The 20,318-nt window shown below is 36.9% G+C and overlaps 2 protein-coding genes across 3 annotated transcripts in view; both read left to right on the forward strand.

Annotated features, from left to right (window-relative positions):
• LOC108985436 (ABC transporter E family member 2-like) overlaps positions 1 to 6,713 on the forward strand; it is a 36,336-nt gene extending 29,623 nt beyond the window's left edge. For both annotated transcript variants that reach the window (XM_035687014.1, XM_035687016.1), the window contains exons 8-13: positions 2,516 to 2,711; positions 2,789 to 2,974; positions 3,079 to 3,348; positions 5,328 to 5,573; positions 5,991 to 6,126; positions 6,228 to 6,713. In XM_035687014.1, the coding sequence (XP_035542907.1) occupies positions 2,516 to 2,711; positions 2,789 to 2,974; positions 3,079 to 3,348; positions 5,328 to 5,573; positions 5,991 to 6,110 (1,018 nt within the window). In that variant the 3' untranslated portion in view covers positions 6,111 to 6,126; positions 6,228 to 6,713. The remainder of the gene's footprint in view (positions 1 to 2,515; positions 2,712 to 2,788; positions 2,975 to 3,078; positions 3,349 to 5,327; positions 5,574 to 5,990; positions 6,127 to 6,227) is intronic.
• Positions 6,714 to 9,214: 2,501 nt separating this feature from the next.
• The window catches only part of LOC118347680, a 38,305-nt gene continuing 27,201 nt past the window's right edge, over positions 9,215 to 20,318 (forward strand). Inside the window, exons 1-2 of the mRNA XM_035687700.1 lie at positions 9,215 to 12,187; positions 12,704 to 12,832. Of these exons, the coding sequence (XP_035543593.1) occupies positions 9,215 to 12,187; positions 12,704 to 12,832 (3,102 nt within the window). The remainder of the gene's footprint in view (positions 12,188 to 12,703; positions 12,833 to 20,318) is intronic.

The raw sequence follows: 20,318 nt of genomic DNA on the forward strand, positions 1-20,318 counted from the left end.
CAAGATTCACAACAGAAGCCCCTTGGGTTCTTGAATCTTGATGGCTGCAAGCCTTCAAGAATCAAGAATCAATTCAAGGCTTCATTCCATGGAAATCGAGGTAAGTGACGAAGCGTAGGAGGCTAGGGTTTCGCAATGGCTTTGAGAGAATAAGTGAGGAAGTGTGAAATGGCTGAAGGAGAAATGAGATGCAACTTGCAAGTGGGCAGGGGCGGCTAGGGTTTCATTATGAATCAACAGCTCAGATTTGGATATAAAGATCCAAGGGCCTCAATAACTCCTAATGTCACACGGGCAAGCTCTCTAACACATTACAAATGTTATATGCTATAAAACTAGATTAATATGTAACACATGTTATATACTATAAACCTATATGCATTATATACTATAAAGTTATATGTATTATATACTATAAAACTATATATATATACTGTATACATATATAAGTTTATAACATTGTCTAACTTTATATTTTATCAAACATTATAATTTATTACTCATAATATAATGTTATAGTTATATTATATACTATGATACTATTATACTAATATGATAAGGAGATTGTGTAATTTGTAAATTTATAATGTTATATATTTATTGTACTCATGTATTCATCATAACTTCTAGTTCTATAAGACTAGAAGTTAATATTATAAATTTATATATAGTATATGTAGTGGACTATAAGTCTATATACATAATTATGTATATTATAAATTATATATATATATATATATCTAACTTATGTATATTATATATATATATTGTATTATATATGTATAAATATATACGAGTCGAGCTGATGAGTCGAGTCGAGCTTCATACGAGTTTGTTCACGAACATTAATCGAGCCGGTCGAGCTTTATACGAGTTTGTATCGTTTAATAATTGAGCCTAATTCTGTGTTTGTGAACGGTCCATTTAATATTCGATTTGATTCGAACTCGAGTTTAATCGAGCTGAGTTTGAGCTGTCTGTCGAGTAGCCTTTTCATTTTACAGCCCTAATTGTGCAGGGTTGCAAAGTTTTTCCAGTCTTTTCTTGGCTTGGGCAACACTTATGTCCAACCACGGAAGAATCATAGAGGAAATCTTACGATGGTGATGGAAGCTCAAAGAGTGATGCTCTGGACATGCTCATGTGTTGAGGCGATGAAAGGGAGTAGGCCAAGCTCAGCACCTGAAGCTTTGAGCAAGGATGGAAGGAGTTATCATAAGGTTTGCAAGTCTGTTAGTGTAGAAATACAAGGAGTATGAGGAGCTATAGACACACGGGTAGAGATGTTCAAAAGCAATGTAGGTCAACTTGAGGCAGCATATATTGAGAATCCTGATGTCGTAAAAGTTTACAGAACCATGCTTTCGGTCAAATACCAAATGGAGAAGGTCATGCTTGGGCTCAAAGACTAGATGAAGATGATGTTGTGGGGTAAGGAGGACGTGGTAAAAAAGTTCAAAGAGGGCTTAGAGCCCATGGGTTGCAAAATGGCCATTAGCCTGTTTGTTCCCCTACCCAAAAATAGTGGGGTGTGCAAAAATAGTACAGGGGCCTGAGGAAAAGGCTGCAAGAGAATTTGGGCTTTATTAAATATATGGGCCTTGAATGCAAGTCTGTTAGTGTAGAAATACAAGGAGTATTAAACACGGCTAGGAGCCATTGGTTCCGAGTCAAGGCCAAACATGTGTCAGTGGTCAGAAACAAAATCTATCTACTCCGCAGGTATACGAGTCAAGACTGGGTTTGGTTCTCCAAAGCTGAGATACGATGGAGAAGAGTAGCAAATCTCTGGCCCATGGTTGACTGCATCTAGGTCAGAAAACTTAAGAGGTGATGGTTTTCGAGGGTCCAATGAATGTGAATATAGATTTGACGAGCAATGTAATGATGTTAGAGAAGTAACTTAGGGGGAAGTAGGGATGGGGGAAGGCAACTGCCGGAGGGAGGTGATTACTGAAAATTTCGAAGAGCTTGCTTTGTTAGTAGAGCCCAGAAAACAAACATCCTCTGCTGATTGAATTTTCGTTAATGGCAACGAGTTGATTCTGAGTTTTTGGATAGTTGGTCCCTTCCTTGATGGGAGGACGTGGCCACAATGCTTCTAAATTTTCTTCTTTTGTAGATTTAATAAATCTTTTGTACAAATGGTCACCCCTGTTCATGACACTTCTAAATCTTCTTCTTTTGTATATTTAATAAATTCTTGTTGGTATCACTAAACTAGCGTGCATAGGAGGTGCTCTTGTATAGGTCCTGTATACTCGGGCATTGTCTATTTTATGATCAATAAAATTTTGTTTATTGACAAAAAAAGGATTTAATAAATTCTTGTTCTCTTTCCCATTCTTAAATAGTTCTCCTATGTATGCTTCTAGTGTACTTGGGTGCATCCTTTTATTCTTTTATGAAATTTAGTATTGTTACTTGTAAAAAAAAATAAAATAAGTGTTTTCTTATTTGTGTTAGTCAGGACTTTTAAGAATGATAATCACACTGCTTAAACTTTGTAATTCAGCTATGTAATTGTGGTGGAGCATGATCTTAGTGTCCTGGATTATTTATCGGACTTCATTTGCTGTTTATATGGGAAACCGGGAGCATATGGGGTTGTAACTCTTCCCTTTTCAGTCAGAGAAGGAATCAATATCTTCTTGGCAGGATTTGTTCCAACGGAAAATTTACGGTTTCGGGATGAATCTCTTACCTTTAAGGTGAACTGTTAGTTTTGTCAATTTCTTGTCCTTTGCATGTAGCTTTACACTTGTATTTACTTTGTTGCCTGCACCAGGTTGCTGAGACTCCACAAGAAAGTGCTGAGGAAATCGAGACATATGCGCGATACAAATATCCAACTATGACCAAAACTCAAGGAAATTTCAAGCTTCGTGTTGTCGAGGGCGAATTTACTGATTCTCAGATTGTTGTGATGCTGGGTGAGAATGGGACAGGGAAAACAACATTTATCCGGATGCTGGTATTACTTGTCATCGTTTTTGTGTTCTTTGTCAACTTTAACGATTTAAGTTATTATATATAACCTGATTCTTAAGATGAGTCATCCTATTGGCTAAACTGCAGGCTGGTTTATTGAAACCTGATACTATAGAAGGTTCTGATGTGGAGATACCTGAGTTTAACGTTTCTTACAAACCCCAGAAGATCAGTCCGAAATTTGAATCCTCTGTCAGGCACTTGCTACATCAAAAAATACGTGATTCATATATGCATCCTCAATTTGTGTCAGATGTGATGAAGCCTCTTCTCATTGAACAACTGATGGATCAAAAAGTCGTGAATCTTTCAGGTGGAGAGTTGCAAAGAGTTGCATTATGTCTATGCCTAGGGAAGGTAATCATTTTAGTTGCTTCTATTGAATGTGGCAAAATGTATGAAACTAGGTAGTTTTGAATTTTGATAGCTTTATATTATCTCATTGGCATATTCCTTATGAATATTTCATTTTTGAAGAATGCAATGCATATTTCATTTTTGAAGAATGCAATGCATATTTATGGTGTTTTGGTTAATTAGTATTAATATTAATATTATGTGAGTAAATTCATGGTATGGACGATAGGGAGTTCTTTTGGGAAGGGTGTCCGCAGACAGGATTATCCTTTGATTAAGGTTCTATGTGTGATTAAGCTTGCGTTTGAATATTGAACTGAACTCAGTTGAATTGAGTTCTTTATGAATAGTTATAAATTGAGTAGTAAAGATAATTATGTGGAACCCATCTAAACTGAATTTAAAATATGTTTAGATGTTAAGATGAGTTTAGTACTTTTTATGGAAAATTGAAAAATGTTGTGGGTCTTACGTATAAAGATGTTTTAAGTTGAAAAAGGTTGTGGGTCCCATGTGTAAGAAGGTTTTGAGTTGGGATGAGTTTAGTAATTTAAGAGTTTGAGTGTTTGGATGTTAGACTCAGTTTAAAATTAGACTCAGTTGAGTGCAGTAACCAAACGAAGCCTAAATGGTCCAATTGGTTATTCATTTAGGATTGGTTTGGAGAGTGAGATGAGAATTTTTGGTTTTAGATTAAAGTTTAAAATATTAATTTAAAATATTATTTTTGTTTTGGGATTGTTTTGAGATTTGAAAAAATTGAATTGGAATTTGAAAAAGTTGAATTGTTTATTATATTTTGTGTGGGAGTTTGAGAAAGTTGTAATGATGAGATGAGATGAGACTTATTTGTTCTGTTTCAAATTTATGATTTATTTTTTTCTTTGTTGATGGGTTGCATAGAGAGTCAAGTTCTGAGTTGATTATTGATGTGATGATATATTCCATTCTTCCTAGTTCTGTGGAATTTGTTGCTTATTTTATTTTTTTCATTTTGTTTTTTATAGATTGTTAGGGGAAACATAAGAGAAAGTTCAGTAGAATTAGTTTAGAAGTTGTTCGTCGCATGCTAAATTAGATTGTTTGGGCCTTTTCCATCTCTAGGGGTCAGATTCTTGTGTTTGATTTCTACGTAGCTAATAGACATTTAACTTCATCTGCACCCTCAATTTAGTTTTGTACTATTTCTTGAGAATCTCATGGGCCGGGCTTCATTCCTTTGTGTCTAATGGATGCTAGGTTTTAAGGCCTGGTGCTGCATGGGTCACATGTAAGTCCTTCATTTTGCTGTTTTTTGGTCTTTTTGGGGGGATAAAAGACTAAAATTGTGTTTTGTTCATAGGGTTGGCAGATGCCTTGTATGTCTTGATTTCTTTCACTGTTTTTGTGACTATTTTCAAAGGGGTTATAGTTTTTATTTCTATGAGTAGATATAGAACGATGAGCCTCTGGGATTTGTTGAAGCTTTGTGTTATTGTTTGAAGATTGAAGATTGTTTTCTCTCTTCCTTATGCACTCCACAGATTCCCCTGTACATATACTTGCACAATAAAAGATGTATATGGTTTTTTATTTAATTTACTGTTATTGCTTTTGTAATTGAGCATATATTTTTTTAATGCTGGTGCTCTTGTATTTATTTGAAAACATTTAGAGTTCATATTTTGCTCTTCGCAATTTTTTTCTGTGTTTGTTTTTTATTCATTTGTTATAGTCTAATCTACGTGTACCTATTGCTAACTTAGTTCTTAAGGCACATGAACTGTTTCCAACATTTTTAACTATATTAATTTGATTGCTCAAAATGGTCATTTGTGTGGTATGAATTCCCTATGGTGGTCATTTGTTGGGATTCGGTTTCCAGTAAACAATGTAACTTTTATGCTAGCGATCTCTCATGTATGTTGACATTACAAAAACTTCTGTTTTCTCATGATTTTTTTGAATAGTTCTAATATACTCTGCTTTACTTGATTCAGCCTGCAGACATTTATCTGATTGATGAACCAAGTGCATATCTTGATTCCGAGCAGCGTATAGTTGCTTCAAAAGTCATAAAGAGATTTATCCTTCATGCAAAGAAAACTGCTTTTGTTGTTGAGCATGACTTTATAATGGCAACTTATCTGGCAGACAGAGTCATTGTGTATGAGGGCAAGCCGTCAATTGATTGTGCTGCAAATTCTCCTCAGTCATTATTGACTGGGATGAATCTCTTCTTATCTGTAAGTGTCACAACTGTTTTGTTCTCTCTCTCTCTCTATTTTACTTGCTCTATTTGGTCTTTGAGCAAAATATGCATGTGTTCGAGAGAGTGAGAGGCCTTTTTTTGGGATTTTTTTTTTTTTTTGGGGGGGGGGGGGGTGTTCGGTCTTAACTGCTCAGGCAAGCTATTTCTCTCAATGATGTGCATCCTTTGATCACTTAAGGTGTCTGGTTCAGTTGTATTTTGCATAAAACAATCCAATTCTGATTCACGCTTCCAATGTTTGCTGTACCTCCACCGTCATATTAGTTCTCTCCCAGCATACGTAAAATCCTAGAGAATTGTGGCAAGAAAACTAATACATTAAAAGATATTACTGTTCTGTGTGTGTGTTCACTATAATTCTTATCGATGCTTCATTGTGCATTTCATTCAGCATCTGGATATCACATTTAGAAGGGACCCAACAAATTACCGCCCAAGAATCAACAAACTGGAATCAACCAAAGACAGGGAGCAGAAATCTGCTGGTTCCTACTATTACCTGGATGGTTGACATAAATTTAGATGGGGTTTGTTCTTTCATATCTTGCTTTCAATCACAAGTCATGTTTAAGCAATAGCTCTTTTGGCACCTAGATAGACTTAAGCTGGGATTTTTGTTGACACGCAGTTGCCTTCGCAATATTTTAAGGGCATCAGTACGAGCAGTGGGATGTCAGCCAAGTTACTGTGTTCACAAATGAAAAGAGGTCCTTAGCTCGTCCAACGGGGCACTTAGTTGGTTATAATGAGTTTAAAGGCCATGTTATCTCTATTGATGTCAGTTAAGTATATTTTCCACTTGCTTACTGTTCACCAGTTATGTGTGACGTGAGGTGAGTGAATATATATTCTACTTGGGTCTTTATAACCCAAATTTTTGTAGTTTACTAGGTGACGAACAGCAAAACTGATGTTAATACTGAGTTATTGAGTTTACATGTTTTAGTTTTCTAGTTTCCGGGTTATCACAAGACAATTCCAGTATTAATTTGTTGTATAATTAGTTAAAACTTCCAGTGGAGATAACGAGTCTCTCGGTTCTACATCTCTAATGGGGTATTAATCCGTGGTGACTGTTGCCAGAGTTACTTTATATATTGGCCTCTTTTTTCCCCCATATAGTTTTCGGTTTGTGAGTGATCTGTATGTGATTAGTTTCATTATTCTGTACGACCATGCATGTTGCTATAGAAATGCAAGTCAATAGAAATCTCTAACTCGACGTGGTTACTCTTGTTCGACTAGTTGGTTCTAACCGTGGCGTGGAAGGAGAAAGTTGAATGTTACTCTCTTTTTACTCCCATTTCTATACGTTTGGTACGACATTATCTATCAACTTTTGATTTTTTTTTTTTTTAGTCTAAAAATTGATTAATGGTAGAAAGAGACCTGGTCTACTGCATATCGTGACATGGAGAATAGAACAAGTACCTAATGATTAGAAGAGCTACCCGTTCGGTTTCTAGAAAGAGAAGTTCCTCCCCTCTAGAAAAACCTCAATCTTCCTAATGAGTCTGTCGGCTACACGTGCTGCACTAGTAGATTCCTCACCTTAAGATCTTTTAGATTTGCTTCACCCCATCTCACAATCACCGGTGCGTGGTCTACATGCGCCACCACAGGTGCGCATGAAGAAAGTTGGCTCATCGCAGTCCAATCCATTTGATGCCGGTCTCTCTTTTATGTTTTTGTTTTTTCTAACTAATGATTTTGAAGAAGGGAATACGAATCTCTCAAAGAAACATCTCAAGACGACAAATCACAGTGCACATTTAGCTTCCACTACCTTCAATGGTGACTATAGTTTGAATAGCTGTGCGAACTATAAAAAACCATCTTTTAAGAAGGCATCTTCTTTGCAAGGCATGTGTGGGGGCCAAGTATATGGTTCTAAGACCCTTTTTTTTTTTTCCTTCACTTTTGTGCTGTAGTTGTTGTAAAGAGGTGTTTGTTGAGAAACCCTAACCCCTCATGCATCTTGTTTAGGGGAAAAAAAGTACCTATTGATTAGTGGTATTTTGCTCACCCTAAAAAAAAAAAAAAAACAAAACCAAAAAACAAAATTGTGCTGACTTGGTACCTCTTTCCATTATTGCATCCCCTTCTGTATGTAGTTAGGAATCCTTTCACTTTGCATACATAATATTTACATGGTACGTGCCAAATTCAGTGTGAAAATGGATTGTGATGACGATTTTAGGGAAAGGAAAATGATAAAGTCATCGACATTTTCTGTCGAGGCTTTCTACGGATTCGTATTTTTTACTTTTTTTAATTAATATTAAGGAAGTTTTTTTTTAATGAGTTTGTGATTTTTTAAAAAAAAATGTTTAAAAAAATGTAAATAAAAAAGTAAAGTGCAAAATGCACTATAAGTAGAAAACCTTGGCTTTAGGGAAAACAATATATAAATCTGGTTCAAACTCACTCAGTTTACCATTACTTTTTAAACAACTAATACTGCCAACCACCGTCCAAACTATAATAATAATAATAATAATAATAATAATCTATACCATCCGTAAAATGTCGACATAAACACTTGATAAAAAGAAATAAAAAATTAAAAAATTTTGGAAAAGTTAAATCGAAAACATAAAAATTGAAAAATAATTTTCTTAAAAAAACAGAATTAAAAAAATGAACAACCTTTTTATAAAAATTAAAAAATACAAAATGAAAAAAAGTAATAGCTTTTAAAAAAAAAAGATAATTCACAAATAGTCATTTTTTTCTCTTTTTCTACAAACATATAACTATTTTTTACATTCTATAAAATATTTTTTCAAAAAATTAATTTTTTTAATTTAATAGGGTATGTCTTTTTTCATATAAGGGTTTATTTTGTTCAAGGAAAAATGGGTACGATACATTCTTTAGGTAGTTTGAAACTTTGGGGGTAATTGTTGAAATGTAAACAGTTCCTCTTTGGAACGGTGTATCCTATAAGGGGGTTTATGTTACACGACAGCTAGGGACAATGAGGTGAAGAGGAGAAGTGCAGTTGCGAAGGGGCATACGAAGTGATGAGGAACGTGATGAAGACTTGTGAGAAATTGGGAAAGAATAAATCGACCAAGCCCTAGAATGTTCAAGTGATGTTATGGACTTCATGGGCCAATGGAAAGAAGAGTATTGGGCTTCAAGTTACAAGGGACGTGGCTGGAAGCTTCACCGACTGTGCCTTTGTTATTTGTTTTATTTGATGTCTAATGTAATAGCTACAGCCCATTATGTGTTAAGGGCAGTTTAGTCATTTCCTGCTTTCAGTACTATTTAGTTCTGTCACTATGGTAGAGTTAGTTATGCAAAAACAATCCAGAATATTCTCTACTCAGAAATTGGAGGAGCCTCCCTCGAAGCAGGCCTTTTTCATCTCTATCAATATACAAATTCTCATTTTCCAGTATTCAATCTCATTCATCCACTACAATTAATTTGTTACAAGTGGTATCCAGAGCCCTCGGTCCTCTTCTTACAATGGCTAAAGGTACTCGTTTCGCACAGCTACAGGAAGGATTTAACTCCTTCAAGAACTCGACTGAAGCACATATGAAGTAGACCGAATCTCAGTTTAACATGATTGGAGTAGAAATGCAAGCCGTACGTCGGCAAATGGAGGCCATGATGAAGCAGTTTACTGCTATGGCTTCAGACCTGCAAAACGTGAATAACCAAAAATCAACAAACTCAAATCCGGGTGGAGGTTCAAATCAGAATGAACAGATGGTGCTGCATACAGGGGAAGTGTACCCGAGAGCTATAAGATTGGATTTCCCAACCTTCAATGGAGGTGATCCACATGGATGGCTCTACAAGGTGAACCAGTTCTTTTCTTTTCATAATACGTTACCTCAACATCGTTTGAGACTTGCTTCTTTTCATATGGAGGGCAAGACCCTCGTATGGTTCCAAGATCTTGATGAGTCGGGGGTCTTAACATCTTGGGATGAGTTTGTTAAAGTCCTATTGCTTAGATTTGGGCCAAGTAGCTATGATGATCCCATGGAGCAATTAACTAGGCTCCGACAAGTAGGATCTGTTGAGGAATATAAAGCTCAGTTTGAGTCATTATCAAACAGATTACGAGGGCTCTCAGAACAGTACAAACTAAGCTGTTTTTTGAGTGGTCTACGTGATGATATAAGGTTGACAGTCCGCATGTTTAACCCACACAACCTTCTCTTAACATATGGCCTTGCAAAAATTCAAGAGGAGAAAACTACCTTACACAAGAAATTCATTCCCAGAACCAGTAACCATCACCACTTTGAACTAGCCACCTTAAAAATCAATCCCACCCAACCTGATAGCCAGAAACACAATCCAAAAGCTTTTGTACCTGTCCACAAGATTAGTCCAGCCCAAATGAGGGAGAGGCGAGAGAAGGGCCTTTGCTATAATTGTGACTCCAAATGGCACCCAGGGCATAGGTGCCAAAGTCCTAAACTCTATCTCATTGAGGAGATGTTGGAGGATGACACTTTAATAGAAGAACCACCAGACAGTTTGCCCTCACAATCTATTTGTTCAAATCTGCCCAGACTAGAAAAAGAGCCAGAAATCTCACTACATGCCATTATTGGCTCTCCTAATCCTAAAACCATGAGGGTTAGAGGGAAAATTGGCAGCCAAGGTGTCACTATTGTAATTGATTCAAGAAGTACACATAACTTCCCAGATACTGCCATTATCTCACGTATTCCATTGTCAGTTTTATATGAGCACAAAGTTAAAGTTAAAGTGGCTAATGGAGATCAGCTTGAGAGTGAAGGGAAGGTGATGGGGGTCAATATCAGCATCCAAGGGGAGGTGTTCCAGGTCAACATGTATTTGCTGGACTTAGCTGGTTGTGACATGGTTTTAGGCATCCAATGGCTGCAAGCATTGGGATCCATCCTGTGGAACTTCAAAGATTTGACCATGCAATTCCAACACAATGGCAAGGCTGTAATACTGAAAGGGTTGAATGCTCATCACTTGCTTGAGGAGGGGTCAATGCAGCGAACTAATCATATGGAGACTAAAGGACTTTTATTGCAGTTGATTGAAGAATCCACAACAAATCCACCACATTCTCTACCTGAACCAATTCAGCACCTACTCAACAATTACCAAGACATCTTCTGCACCCCAAAAGGCCTTCCCCCTAGCCGTACACATGACCATTCTATCACACTACAACCAGGAACAAAACCAATCTCTGTGAGGCCATATTGCTACCCCTATTTTCAGAAGGAAGAAATTGAAAAGATTGTGCAGGAACTCATGGAATCAGGGGTTATACGACCATCTCAAAGCCCTTACTCATCTCCATGCCTTTTGGTGAGAAAGGCCGATGGGACTTGGCGATTATGTGTGGATTACAGGGCGCTGAACAGTGTCACTATTAAGGATAAATATCCTATTCCGGTGGTGGATGAGCTAATGGATGAACTCTATGGAGCTAAAATTTTTTCTAAGCTTGATTTGAGGTCGAGTTACCATCAAATCAGGGTGCATCCGAAGGATGTTCCTAAAACTGCTTTTAGGACACATGAAGGTCACTACGAGTTCCTAGTTATGCCTTTTGGCTTAACTAATGCGCCCTCAACATTTCAAAGCTTAATGAACCAGGTTTTTAAGCCCTATCTCTGTCACTTTATTTTGGTATTTTTTGATGATATACTAATCTATAGTAGTGATGTTGAGATGCACTTATCACACTTGAAACTCACTTTTGAATTACCAAGACAACATCAATTATTTGCCAAGTTGAGTAAGTGTTGTTTTGGGCAAGAAGAAATTGCCTATTTGGGCCATCTCATTTCGGGCCAAGGCATTAGAGTTGATCTGGATAAATTGAAAGCCATGAAGAATTGGCCTGTTCCAAGATCTATCAAGGCCTTGAGAGGATTTTTGGGGCTAATGGGTTACTATCGACGATTTGTAAAAAGATATGGGGCAATTGCAGTAAAGCTAACTAAACTGTTAAAAAAAGACAGTTTCAAGTGGAATGAGACAGCCCTAACTGCTTTTGAACAACTTAAACAGGCCATGAGTCAACCACCAGTTTTGGCCTTACCTAATTTTCAATTACCTTTTGTAATTGAATGTGATGCCTCCGGGGAAGCTATTGGGGCTGTGCTAATGCAAGAGGGAAGACCACTAGCTTTTTTCAGTCAAGTTCTTAAAGGCCGAGCACTAGCTATGTCAACATACGAAAAGGAACTAATGGCACTAGTTTCAGCTGTACAGAAATGGCGACCCTACTTGTTGGGCCACTCTTTCGTAGTGAAAACGGACCACCAAAGTCTCAAATTTTTACTAGATCAGAGAGTGGGCACTCCAATGCAGCAAAAATGGATATTGAAGCTCATGGGGTATGATTTTTTGGTGGAATACAAAAAGGGGAGAGAGAATGTGGTAGCGGATGCCTTATCTAGGCAAGAGTTAGAAAATGAAGTGACGGTGGCTCTAATTACACTTTCTAGCTGGGATTGGCTCACTGAAATTAAAAGCCTCTATGATTTCGATGCAGAAGTAACATCATTGTTTCAAAAACACCAAGAAAACAGGTTGCCTCCTCAATATGTGGTCAAAGATGGGGTCTTATTTTATAAAAACAGAATCTATATTCCAGCCCACTCAGACCTCATTGACAAAATCCTACACTTGGTGCATAGCAGTCCCATAGGAGGACATTTGGGATTTGATAAGACCCTGCATAGACTCACTAAAGATTTCTTTTGGCCTGGTTTAAAAAGAGATTTAAAATTTTTTCTACGGAATTGCGACACGTGTCAAACAGTGAAGGTGGATAACACACTACCTAGTGGACTCCTACAACCTCTTCCAATACCATCCAACCCTTGGACAGATATCTCCATGGACTTTGTAGAGGGTCTACCCCATTCTCAAGGTTTTAATGCCTTATGGGTAGTGGTGGACAGATTTACAAAGTATGCCCACTTCATACCCATTTCACATCCCTACACAGCTAAGGTGGTGGCTCAACTGTTTGTTAAGCATATCTTTAAGCTACATGGAATGTCCCATTCCATTGTCTCAGATAGAGATCCCACATTCACAAGCAAATTTTGGAAATAATTGTTCTCATTGCAGGGTGTGCAACTGGCTTTCAGCACTGCCTACCATCCTCAAACCGATGGTCAAACAGAGGCAGTGAATAAGTGGGTCGAGAACTACCTAAGGAGTTATGTCAGTGACAATCCTAAGGATTGGTCTAATTGGGTTGCCTTGGCTGAATGGTGTTATAATTCAACCCAACATGCCTCAACCAAAATTACTCCCTTTGAGGCACTTTATGGCTACGTACCACCTAAACTGACTAGTTACCTACCAAACACAGCAAGGATAGTAGAGGTCGAAATTACCTTGCAGCAGAGGGATCAAATTTGGCACTTGTTAAGACAAAATATTGTTAGGGCTTAGGAAAGGATGAAGAAATATGCGGATAAACACAAGAAAGAACAACAATACCAGGCAGGGGATTGGGTCTATTTAAGACTACAACCATATCGTCAGTCTTCAATTCATCACAGACAAAATTTTAAACTGTCCCCTCGTTACTATGGCCCCTTCCAGATCCAAGAAAAAATTGGTGAAGTGGCTTACAAACTCCAGCTACCTAGCACTACACAGATACACAACGTATTTCATGTGTCTCAACTAAAGCCAACCCTAGCTCACAATGTGAACCCACTTCCTACCCTACCACCAGTTAACTCAAAGGGGATTTTGAAGCCAGAACCGGAAGAAATAATTTCAAGGAGGATGAGAAAAGTAAAGAACCTACCTTTAGTCGAAGTGCTAGTTCGTTGGCAAGGGCAGCCCGTGGAGGAAGCTTCTTGGGAACCTTATCGACATCTCTGTGGGGACTTCCCTCACCTTGTGGGCAAGGTTCTCTAAGGGAGAGGGATTTGTTACACGACGGCTAGGGACAATGAGATGAAGAGGAGAAGTGCAGTTGCGAAGGGGCGTACGAAGTGATGAGGAACGTTATGAAGACTTGTGAGAAATTGGGGAAGAATAGATCGACCAAGCCCTAGAATGTTCAAGTGATGTTATGGACTTCATGGGCCAATGGAAAGAAGAGTATCGGGCTTCAAGTTACAAAGGACATGGCTGGAAGCTTCACTGACTGGGCCTTTGTTATTTGTTTTATTTGATGTCTAATGTAATAGCTACAGCCCATTATGTGTTAAGGGCAGTTTAGTCATTTCTTGCTTTCAGTACTATTTAGGTCTGTCACTATGGCAGAGTTAGTTATGCAAAAACAATCCAGAATATTCTCTACTCAGAAATTGGAGGAGCCTCCCTCGAAGTAGGCCTTTTTCATCTCTATCAATATACAAATTCTCATTTTCCAGTATTCAATCTCATTCATCCACTACAATTAATTTGTTACAGTTTATCAGAGACTAATAGCAAAATGACACATCAGCTGAGCACATGGTTTCACCTGAACCTGGCCGCACCATAGAAATGGGAAAATCCCCTTTACAGCAAGGTCAGAATTGTTTGGATGAATTACATCCCTTCGAACGCAAGCACCTAGCTGCACGCTTTACAGAAGGTCGAGGATTGGAAAAGTTAGGAGGTAGTTATTTTTCCTTTACTCTTTTGTGCCATCCTTATATATCTATAATATATATAACTTTTCAAGTTGGAGTTTTGTTCCTATTAAGTAACATAATCCAATTTGCTATTATATTTAAATTTTAAATTTTAGAAAAGTTGTGATAAAAAAAGGGTTCTTAGCATTTTATTATTACTTTTTTAATAAGGAAGAAAATGTAGTTCATCTTATTTTGGTACTCATCCTTTTGACTACCCCACCTCTTATATTTTAAACAACTGATGTATGACAATCAAATGACAGGACTTATATTTTATATAAGGTTTTACTATATATCAGCTACTATTCATCCCTACACCCTACACTTGACATTTTTTTTTCATAAGGCATGGAATATGGGGTACTAAATAGTGGCTGATGAGAAGAATTATTATTTTATATATAATAACTTTCTTTCTTTATGGTGTTAGCTTTTTTTTCTTTTTTTTTTTCCCCATCTTGTGATATTTATAATGGCTTTATACTCGTTTTTGTAAAAAGACAAATAAGATGTTATTAAAATGTGTACATATTTGCTTTTGTCTTTACATGAGGACTCTCAAATCTTTGAATTATAAATTTTACCGTGGATATATTTTTTGAGTTTTGCTATGTACAAGTAAGTTTGCGTACTAATCTGCGTACTAATATTGTTGCCTTCATATTCTAAATTCAAATTAGCACTATTTTCAATAAAATCTACTTTTTGACCAAGCATATAAAATGGGTACGTGTATTAGTATGCATAATCGCTTACAATTAGATTTTTCCATGTTTTTTGGATGTCATACGCCAATGGTATAATCGAATGACTCAGGGCTCATGACCCACGGTAGTAATTAGTCAGTTATGCGTTGTTGGGAGTGCATGTCCATGGCTTCAACAGTAAATAAAGTGCGAGAAATGTAAAAGAGAGATAGAGAACACATGAATTTACATAATTCGACTTCCATAGTTTGTTAAGCTCAATGATACAATGAGAATGAAGGTAAGGAAGAAAAAGAAGAAGACGGAAGAATATGGACAGGTTTAGAAAATAATATTGTATTTCATCTAAAAATTTCTCATAAATCTCTTTAAGGTACTCAAAAGTAAAAGGAAAATGTTACTCCCACCAAGAGTGCGTACCGAGAAACACCACTGAATGACGTGGCGTCTGCTACTTGGCTAGTAAAAAAAATGAACCAATAGTTTTTTCTCCCTCTCATTTTAAACATCTCTCTCTCTTTTTGAGTCCGAACCCTCGCCGCTCGCCTCCATCCTTCCCCTTCTTCTAATTTTAAACCCTAAAACCTAACCCTCGCCCCTCTCAAATGAAACATCTCCCTGAGCTGAACCCTCGCCTCAGCTCCCATCGCCACTCTCCTCCATGCCCCCTCCCTCTAATTTTAAACCCTAAAACCGAACCCTAAAGCCTCTCTTGAGTGATTTGAAAACCCTTTCTTCAAATATAGAAAACCCTAAAGCTTGTCTCCCTCTCGAAGCCACTTGCCTCCCTCCCATTTGAAGCCCTACACTTTCGAAGCAATCTTAGAGTTCCACATTCATTTTCGACAAAAACCGAGCGATAAGGCATCATTTTCGACGTGGCCTAGGTTCCTGATAAAGTGTTAAAATTGTATGATTAAGTTGCTTAAGTGAATAAATTGTTTAAAAAAATTGAGTTAAACACTTAATTATGTAGTAGATTACAGTACTTGAGTAAATTGATAATTCCTAATATTTGGCACTTAAAAGATTTATAATGCAGCTAGTTGTATCAAGGATACACATGACACTTATATTGTTAAGTCACATCAGGTTTAATATTTCAAATTTACACTTATAGTGCTGAGCACTTAATCATATTTGCTGTGGGGCATTTTTGGAAGAGAGGCTACCAATTGAAGTAATACTCTTTTTAGAAGACTCACTTGTGTGCCTAATGGAAGATGCTTGCGACTGGAAAAAGTGAGTGGTCCCTAGGAGCGATACAGAATGTGCACATGAGACAAGCTAAGGAGTAATGGATGGGTGAAGGAACCAAACACGGGAGAGAGAAGTAGAGCACCAGAGGAGACACGAAAAAATATGGTTGGAATGCAATAAGTGGTCCCTGGGAGAACACACGAAATTGGGGCTGGAATGAAAGAGTATTTTCATGCAAGGGCCTTGGGATATACATGGGTTTTTCTTGGGAGGAAGAAGGTGGGTTTTGCTGGGAGTATTTCGGGTGTGGTCCCTAGGAGAAAAAAAAGGGTAGTGCAGTAAAAAGGGCTTTGTGCCTGGAGAAAAAGAAAAAGAGGAGTGGTAGAGAGGAATTTTGGCTAGAGGCTCCTGGGGAAAGAAAGACGAAATCGCGAGAGAGAGTTTGGGGGCTTTCGGCGGAAAATTGTCCTATGTGAGCCATGGCTCTTTTCTTGTTTCTAGTTTCATTTTCTGAAAAGATGATGCAAGGCTAATTTGGTAGCTTGGGTTGTGGGATGGGATTTGATTGGTTTTGAGTTTTAGGTTAATGAAATTTATGTTGGTTTAAACGTTATTTTTACTCTATTGCAAGCCATAAATTGATTTGAAACTAGATAGAAGCTCTTGTTCTTGCTTTGTTGTAGACGTAAGGCACAACAAAGGCTTTAGAATTTATCAAGGCTCTTTTCAATTAGATGTTATTATGGGTTGGCTGGCAATGCAGTGAAGATTTTAAAGAAATGGTGCAAATCTGAACGTGAACTCTCCATCTTCCGATTATCAATTCCTTGACTGGATTGATAGTTGAGAAAATTAAGTAAGAACCAAATAAAAAGGAGACCCATTTGCAGCACAAGTGTTTGATAAATTGCTTCTTAGGTTTTATTTCCTTTTGAAATCATAAGTATTTTCTGACTTCATTTTCATACATTTAGTTTCATACTTTTTTTTTTTTTTTATCTTATTTTCAAGGTTCTTTACATGTTAAGTAATAGGAATGAACTTGATACTTCATCATTTTGATTTGGACTCAAACGTGGATATGCTTACAACTTGCTTTTGTAATTAGATTACATAAATCCGTTGATACACTTTCTTTATACATAAACAATAAGATTTTACATATCATTTTCAAGGTTGTTTTAATACTCTTTTGTCCATGTGAAATACAATCCTGGATTTATCCTTGATACAACTTGACACTTCTAGACTTGGAAGAACACATTTGGAACAACGTCAAGTTTTTGGCGCCGTTGTCAGGGACAATTGGTGTTCATTGAAGCAATTTTGGTTGAGGGAGTTGAGGTTTATGATGTTGTGAACCTCTTCACAGTTTGGTGATACCTAAAATTTTATTTTTTTGTTTTCAGTTGATTGTTCTCTTTATTTTACAGATTTGTTTTTTATTATTTTTTATTTTTACTGTTGTATATGTCTAGTTGGGCTCGAAATCATTATGGTCATCTTATTAGAAATTTTAACAGCACACACTCTGATTTAACATCTTTTGATTCAGCATCTGATTTAGCATTTGTATCCCTTGAGTTCACATCTGAAACTCAAAGCAATATAGGTGAAAATGAGCATGTCGAGAGGGAGATTGTGAATCCTAATAGGACTTTTAGGGAATACCTGCACCCCATTCAAACTAGTGCACCTTCATGCATCATCCAACCTCTAAATGCCAACAATTTCAATTTCAAATCTAGAATGATACCTCTGCTTCCAAGGAATTTGACAGACAAACCCAGGATGGAGTCTGAAATCCTTATTTACATATCAAGGAATTTGAGGAAGTATGTGCTATATTTTTGGATTGTACATGCACAGAAGAAGTCATTAGGCTTAAGTTGTTCCCATTTTTTTTTAAAAGATAAAGCTAAAACATGGTTGAACTCACTTAGATCTCGATCCATAGGCACTTGGCAGGAGATGTAAACAGAATTTTTGAAAAAGCTTTTTCCAATACATAGGACAAATGCTTTGAAAAAACAAATCATGAATATTTCTCAAAAAGATTTTGAAACGTTTTATCAATGCTGGGAAAGGTTCAAAGATCTATTAAATTCATGCCCACACCATGGTTATGAGCATTTGATGTGTTTAGTTTCTTTTACGAGAGTTTGACACCCAAAATGTGCCAATTTGTTAAAACCATATGTAATGTGAAATTTTTCAATAAAGAACTTGAAGTAGCATTTGAATATTTTCATTATTTAGCTGAAAATGCCCAATCTTGGGATATTGTCGATGCTTATGATAGATCTAAGTGTGTTGAGTCTAGTGGTGGCAAGTTTAATTTGAAGAGGATGATGATATGCGTACTAGAATAACATTATTGTCCAAAAAATTGATGTTATTGAAATGAAAAAAGTTAATGAGGTGCAAGTTATTCCTAGAGTGCCTGAAAAATGTGAAATTTATGAAGAGTTAGGATAGTCCACTAATGAATTCCCCACTATTCCTACTTTTAAAGAGGTGCTATTAGACCAAACAAATGCTGTGAATTTGATTTCTAAACCATATGTTGAGCCTTATTATAACACTTATAACGTAGGTTGGAGAAACCATCCAAACTTCAGTTGGAAGAGTGAATAAAATGCTCCTCAAGGACCTACATTTCAAGGGGCATCTCAATACACAGGCCAACATGCCCCAATTCAAAAAAGGGGACTTGAAGAATCTGTCCAGTAGATGGCTAATACACTGCAGCAGTTCATGCAAGGACAAGCCACAATTAATAATTAGAATTCTCAAGCTATAAACGACATGAGGAGCACACTCACAAAGCTGACTACCACATTGAGCATTCAAGAGAAAGGAAAATTTCCTTTACAGCCACAACTGAACCCTCAAGCTCAAGCTCAACAAGATCAAGAAGCAATAGAGTGTTCCAACATCAAACCAGTGAAGGCCATCATAACCTTAGTGGACAAGTGGTAGACATTCATGCTCAAGGGGCAGACAAGGTAAATAAGGCTGGTAAGGTTTCTAACTCAACTCAAATTGCTGATGGAGAAAAAGAAATTGATGTAGAGGTAAATCTCTGCCCTGTTTCATCCCCTTTCCCTCAAAGACTTGTTCCTTTGCATAAAGATAAAAATCATTCTGAAATTTTGGAAATCTTTAAGCAAGTTAGGATCAACATTCCTTTGTTAAATGTCATTCAACAAATTCTTGCATATGCTAAGTTCTTAAAGGACTTGTGCACTGTTAAGAGGAAACTAAATGTCCAAAAAAAAGCTTTCTTAACTGAACAGGTCAGCGCCATTATACAAAATAATACCCTACCAAACTATAAAGATCTGGGGTCTCCCACAATTGCTTGTGTAATAGGTAGCTCAAAAATTGGTCAAGCACTTTTAGACTTAGGTTCAAGTGTGAATTTATTGCCTTATACCATATATGAACAACTAGGATTGAGAGAATTTAAACTAGCCTCAATTATTTTGCAATTGGCTGACCGTTCCATTAAGATGCCTCGAGGTATTATTGAGGATGTTTTAGTTTAGATTGATAAATTTTTTTATCTGATGGATTTTGTGGTGCTTGATGTTCATTTGACAAGTCCTTTTCAAGCACAGTATTCCTTGGAAGACCTTTTCTTGCAACATCCAATGCATTGATTAATTGTAGAAGTGGTGTTTTGAAATTGAGTTTTGAAAACATGACATTGTAACTAATCATTTTTAACACTTGCAGGTAGCCACATGACTTGGAGGAGGTTCAAGAAGTAAATTGTTGGAGGCTATTCTTGATGAAGAAACTTATTTGGAGGTTGTTAGTGAATTTTCTAGCAACAACTCTGACCAATTTAATGTTTCTTTCATAGGGAATCAAAAGGAGACATGCTGGAGGCAAAAATTCGAGCAACTTCCATCCCTAGTAGCAGCATTGAGGCCCTCTTCAGATGAGACCCCAAAGTTGGACTCAAAATCACTGCTAGCAGTTCTTAAATATATATTTTTTGGGCCCCAGTAGCACTTTTCTAGTGGTGGTTTCTTCCTTGCTCACTGAAACACAAGAGAGGAGGCTAGTTGAAGTGTTGAGGCAGCATAAGGGAGATATTGGTTGGACTATAGCAGATATTAAAGGTATAAGTCCCCTTATTTGTACTCATAGGATTTATTTAGAAGAAAATGAAAAAACTTC

The sequence above is a fragment of the Juglans regia genome, chromosome 2 (genome assembly GCF_001411555.2).
Source record: "Juglans regia cultivar Chandler chromosome 2, Walnut 2.0, whole genome shotgun sequence".
NCBI classification, from domain to species: domain Eukaryota; kingdom Viridiplantae; phylum Streptophyta; class Magnoliopsida; order Fagales; family Juglandaceae; genus Juglans; species Juglans regia.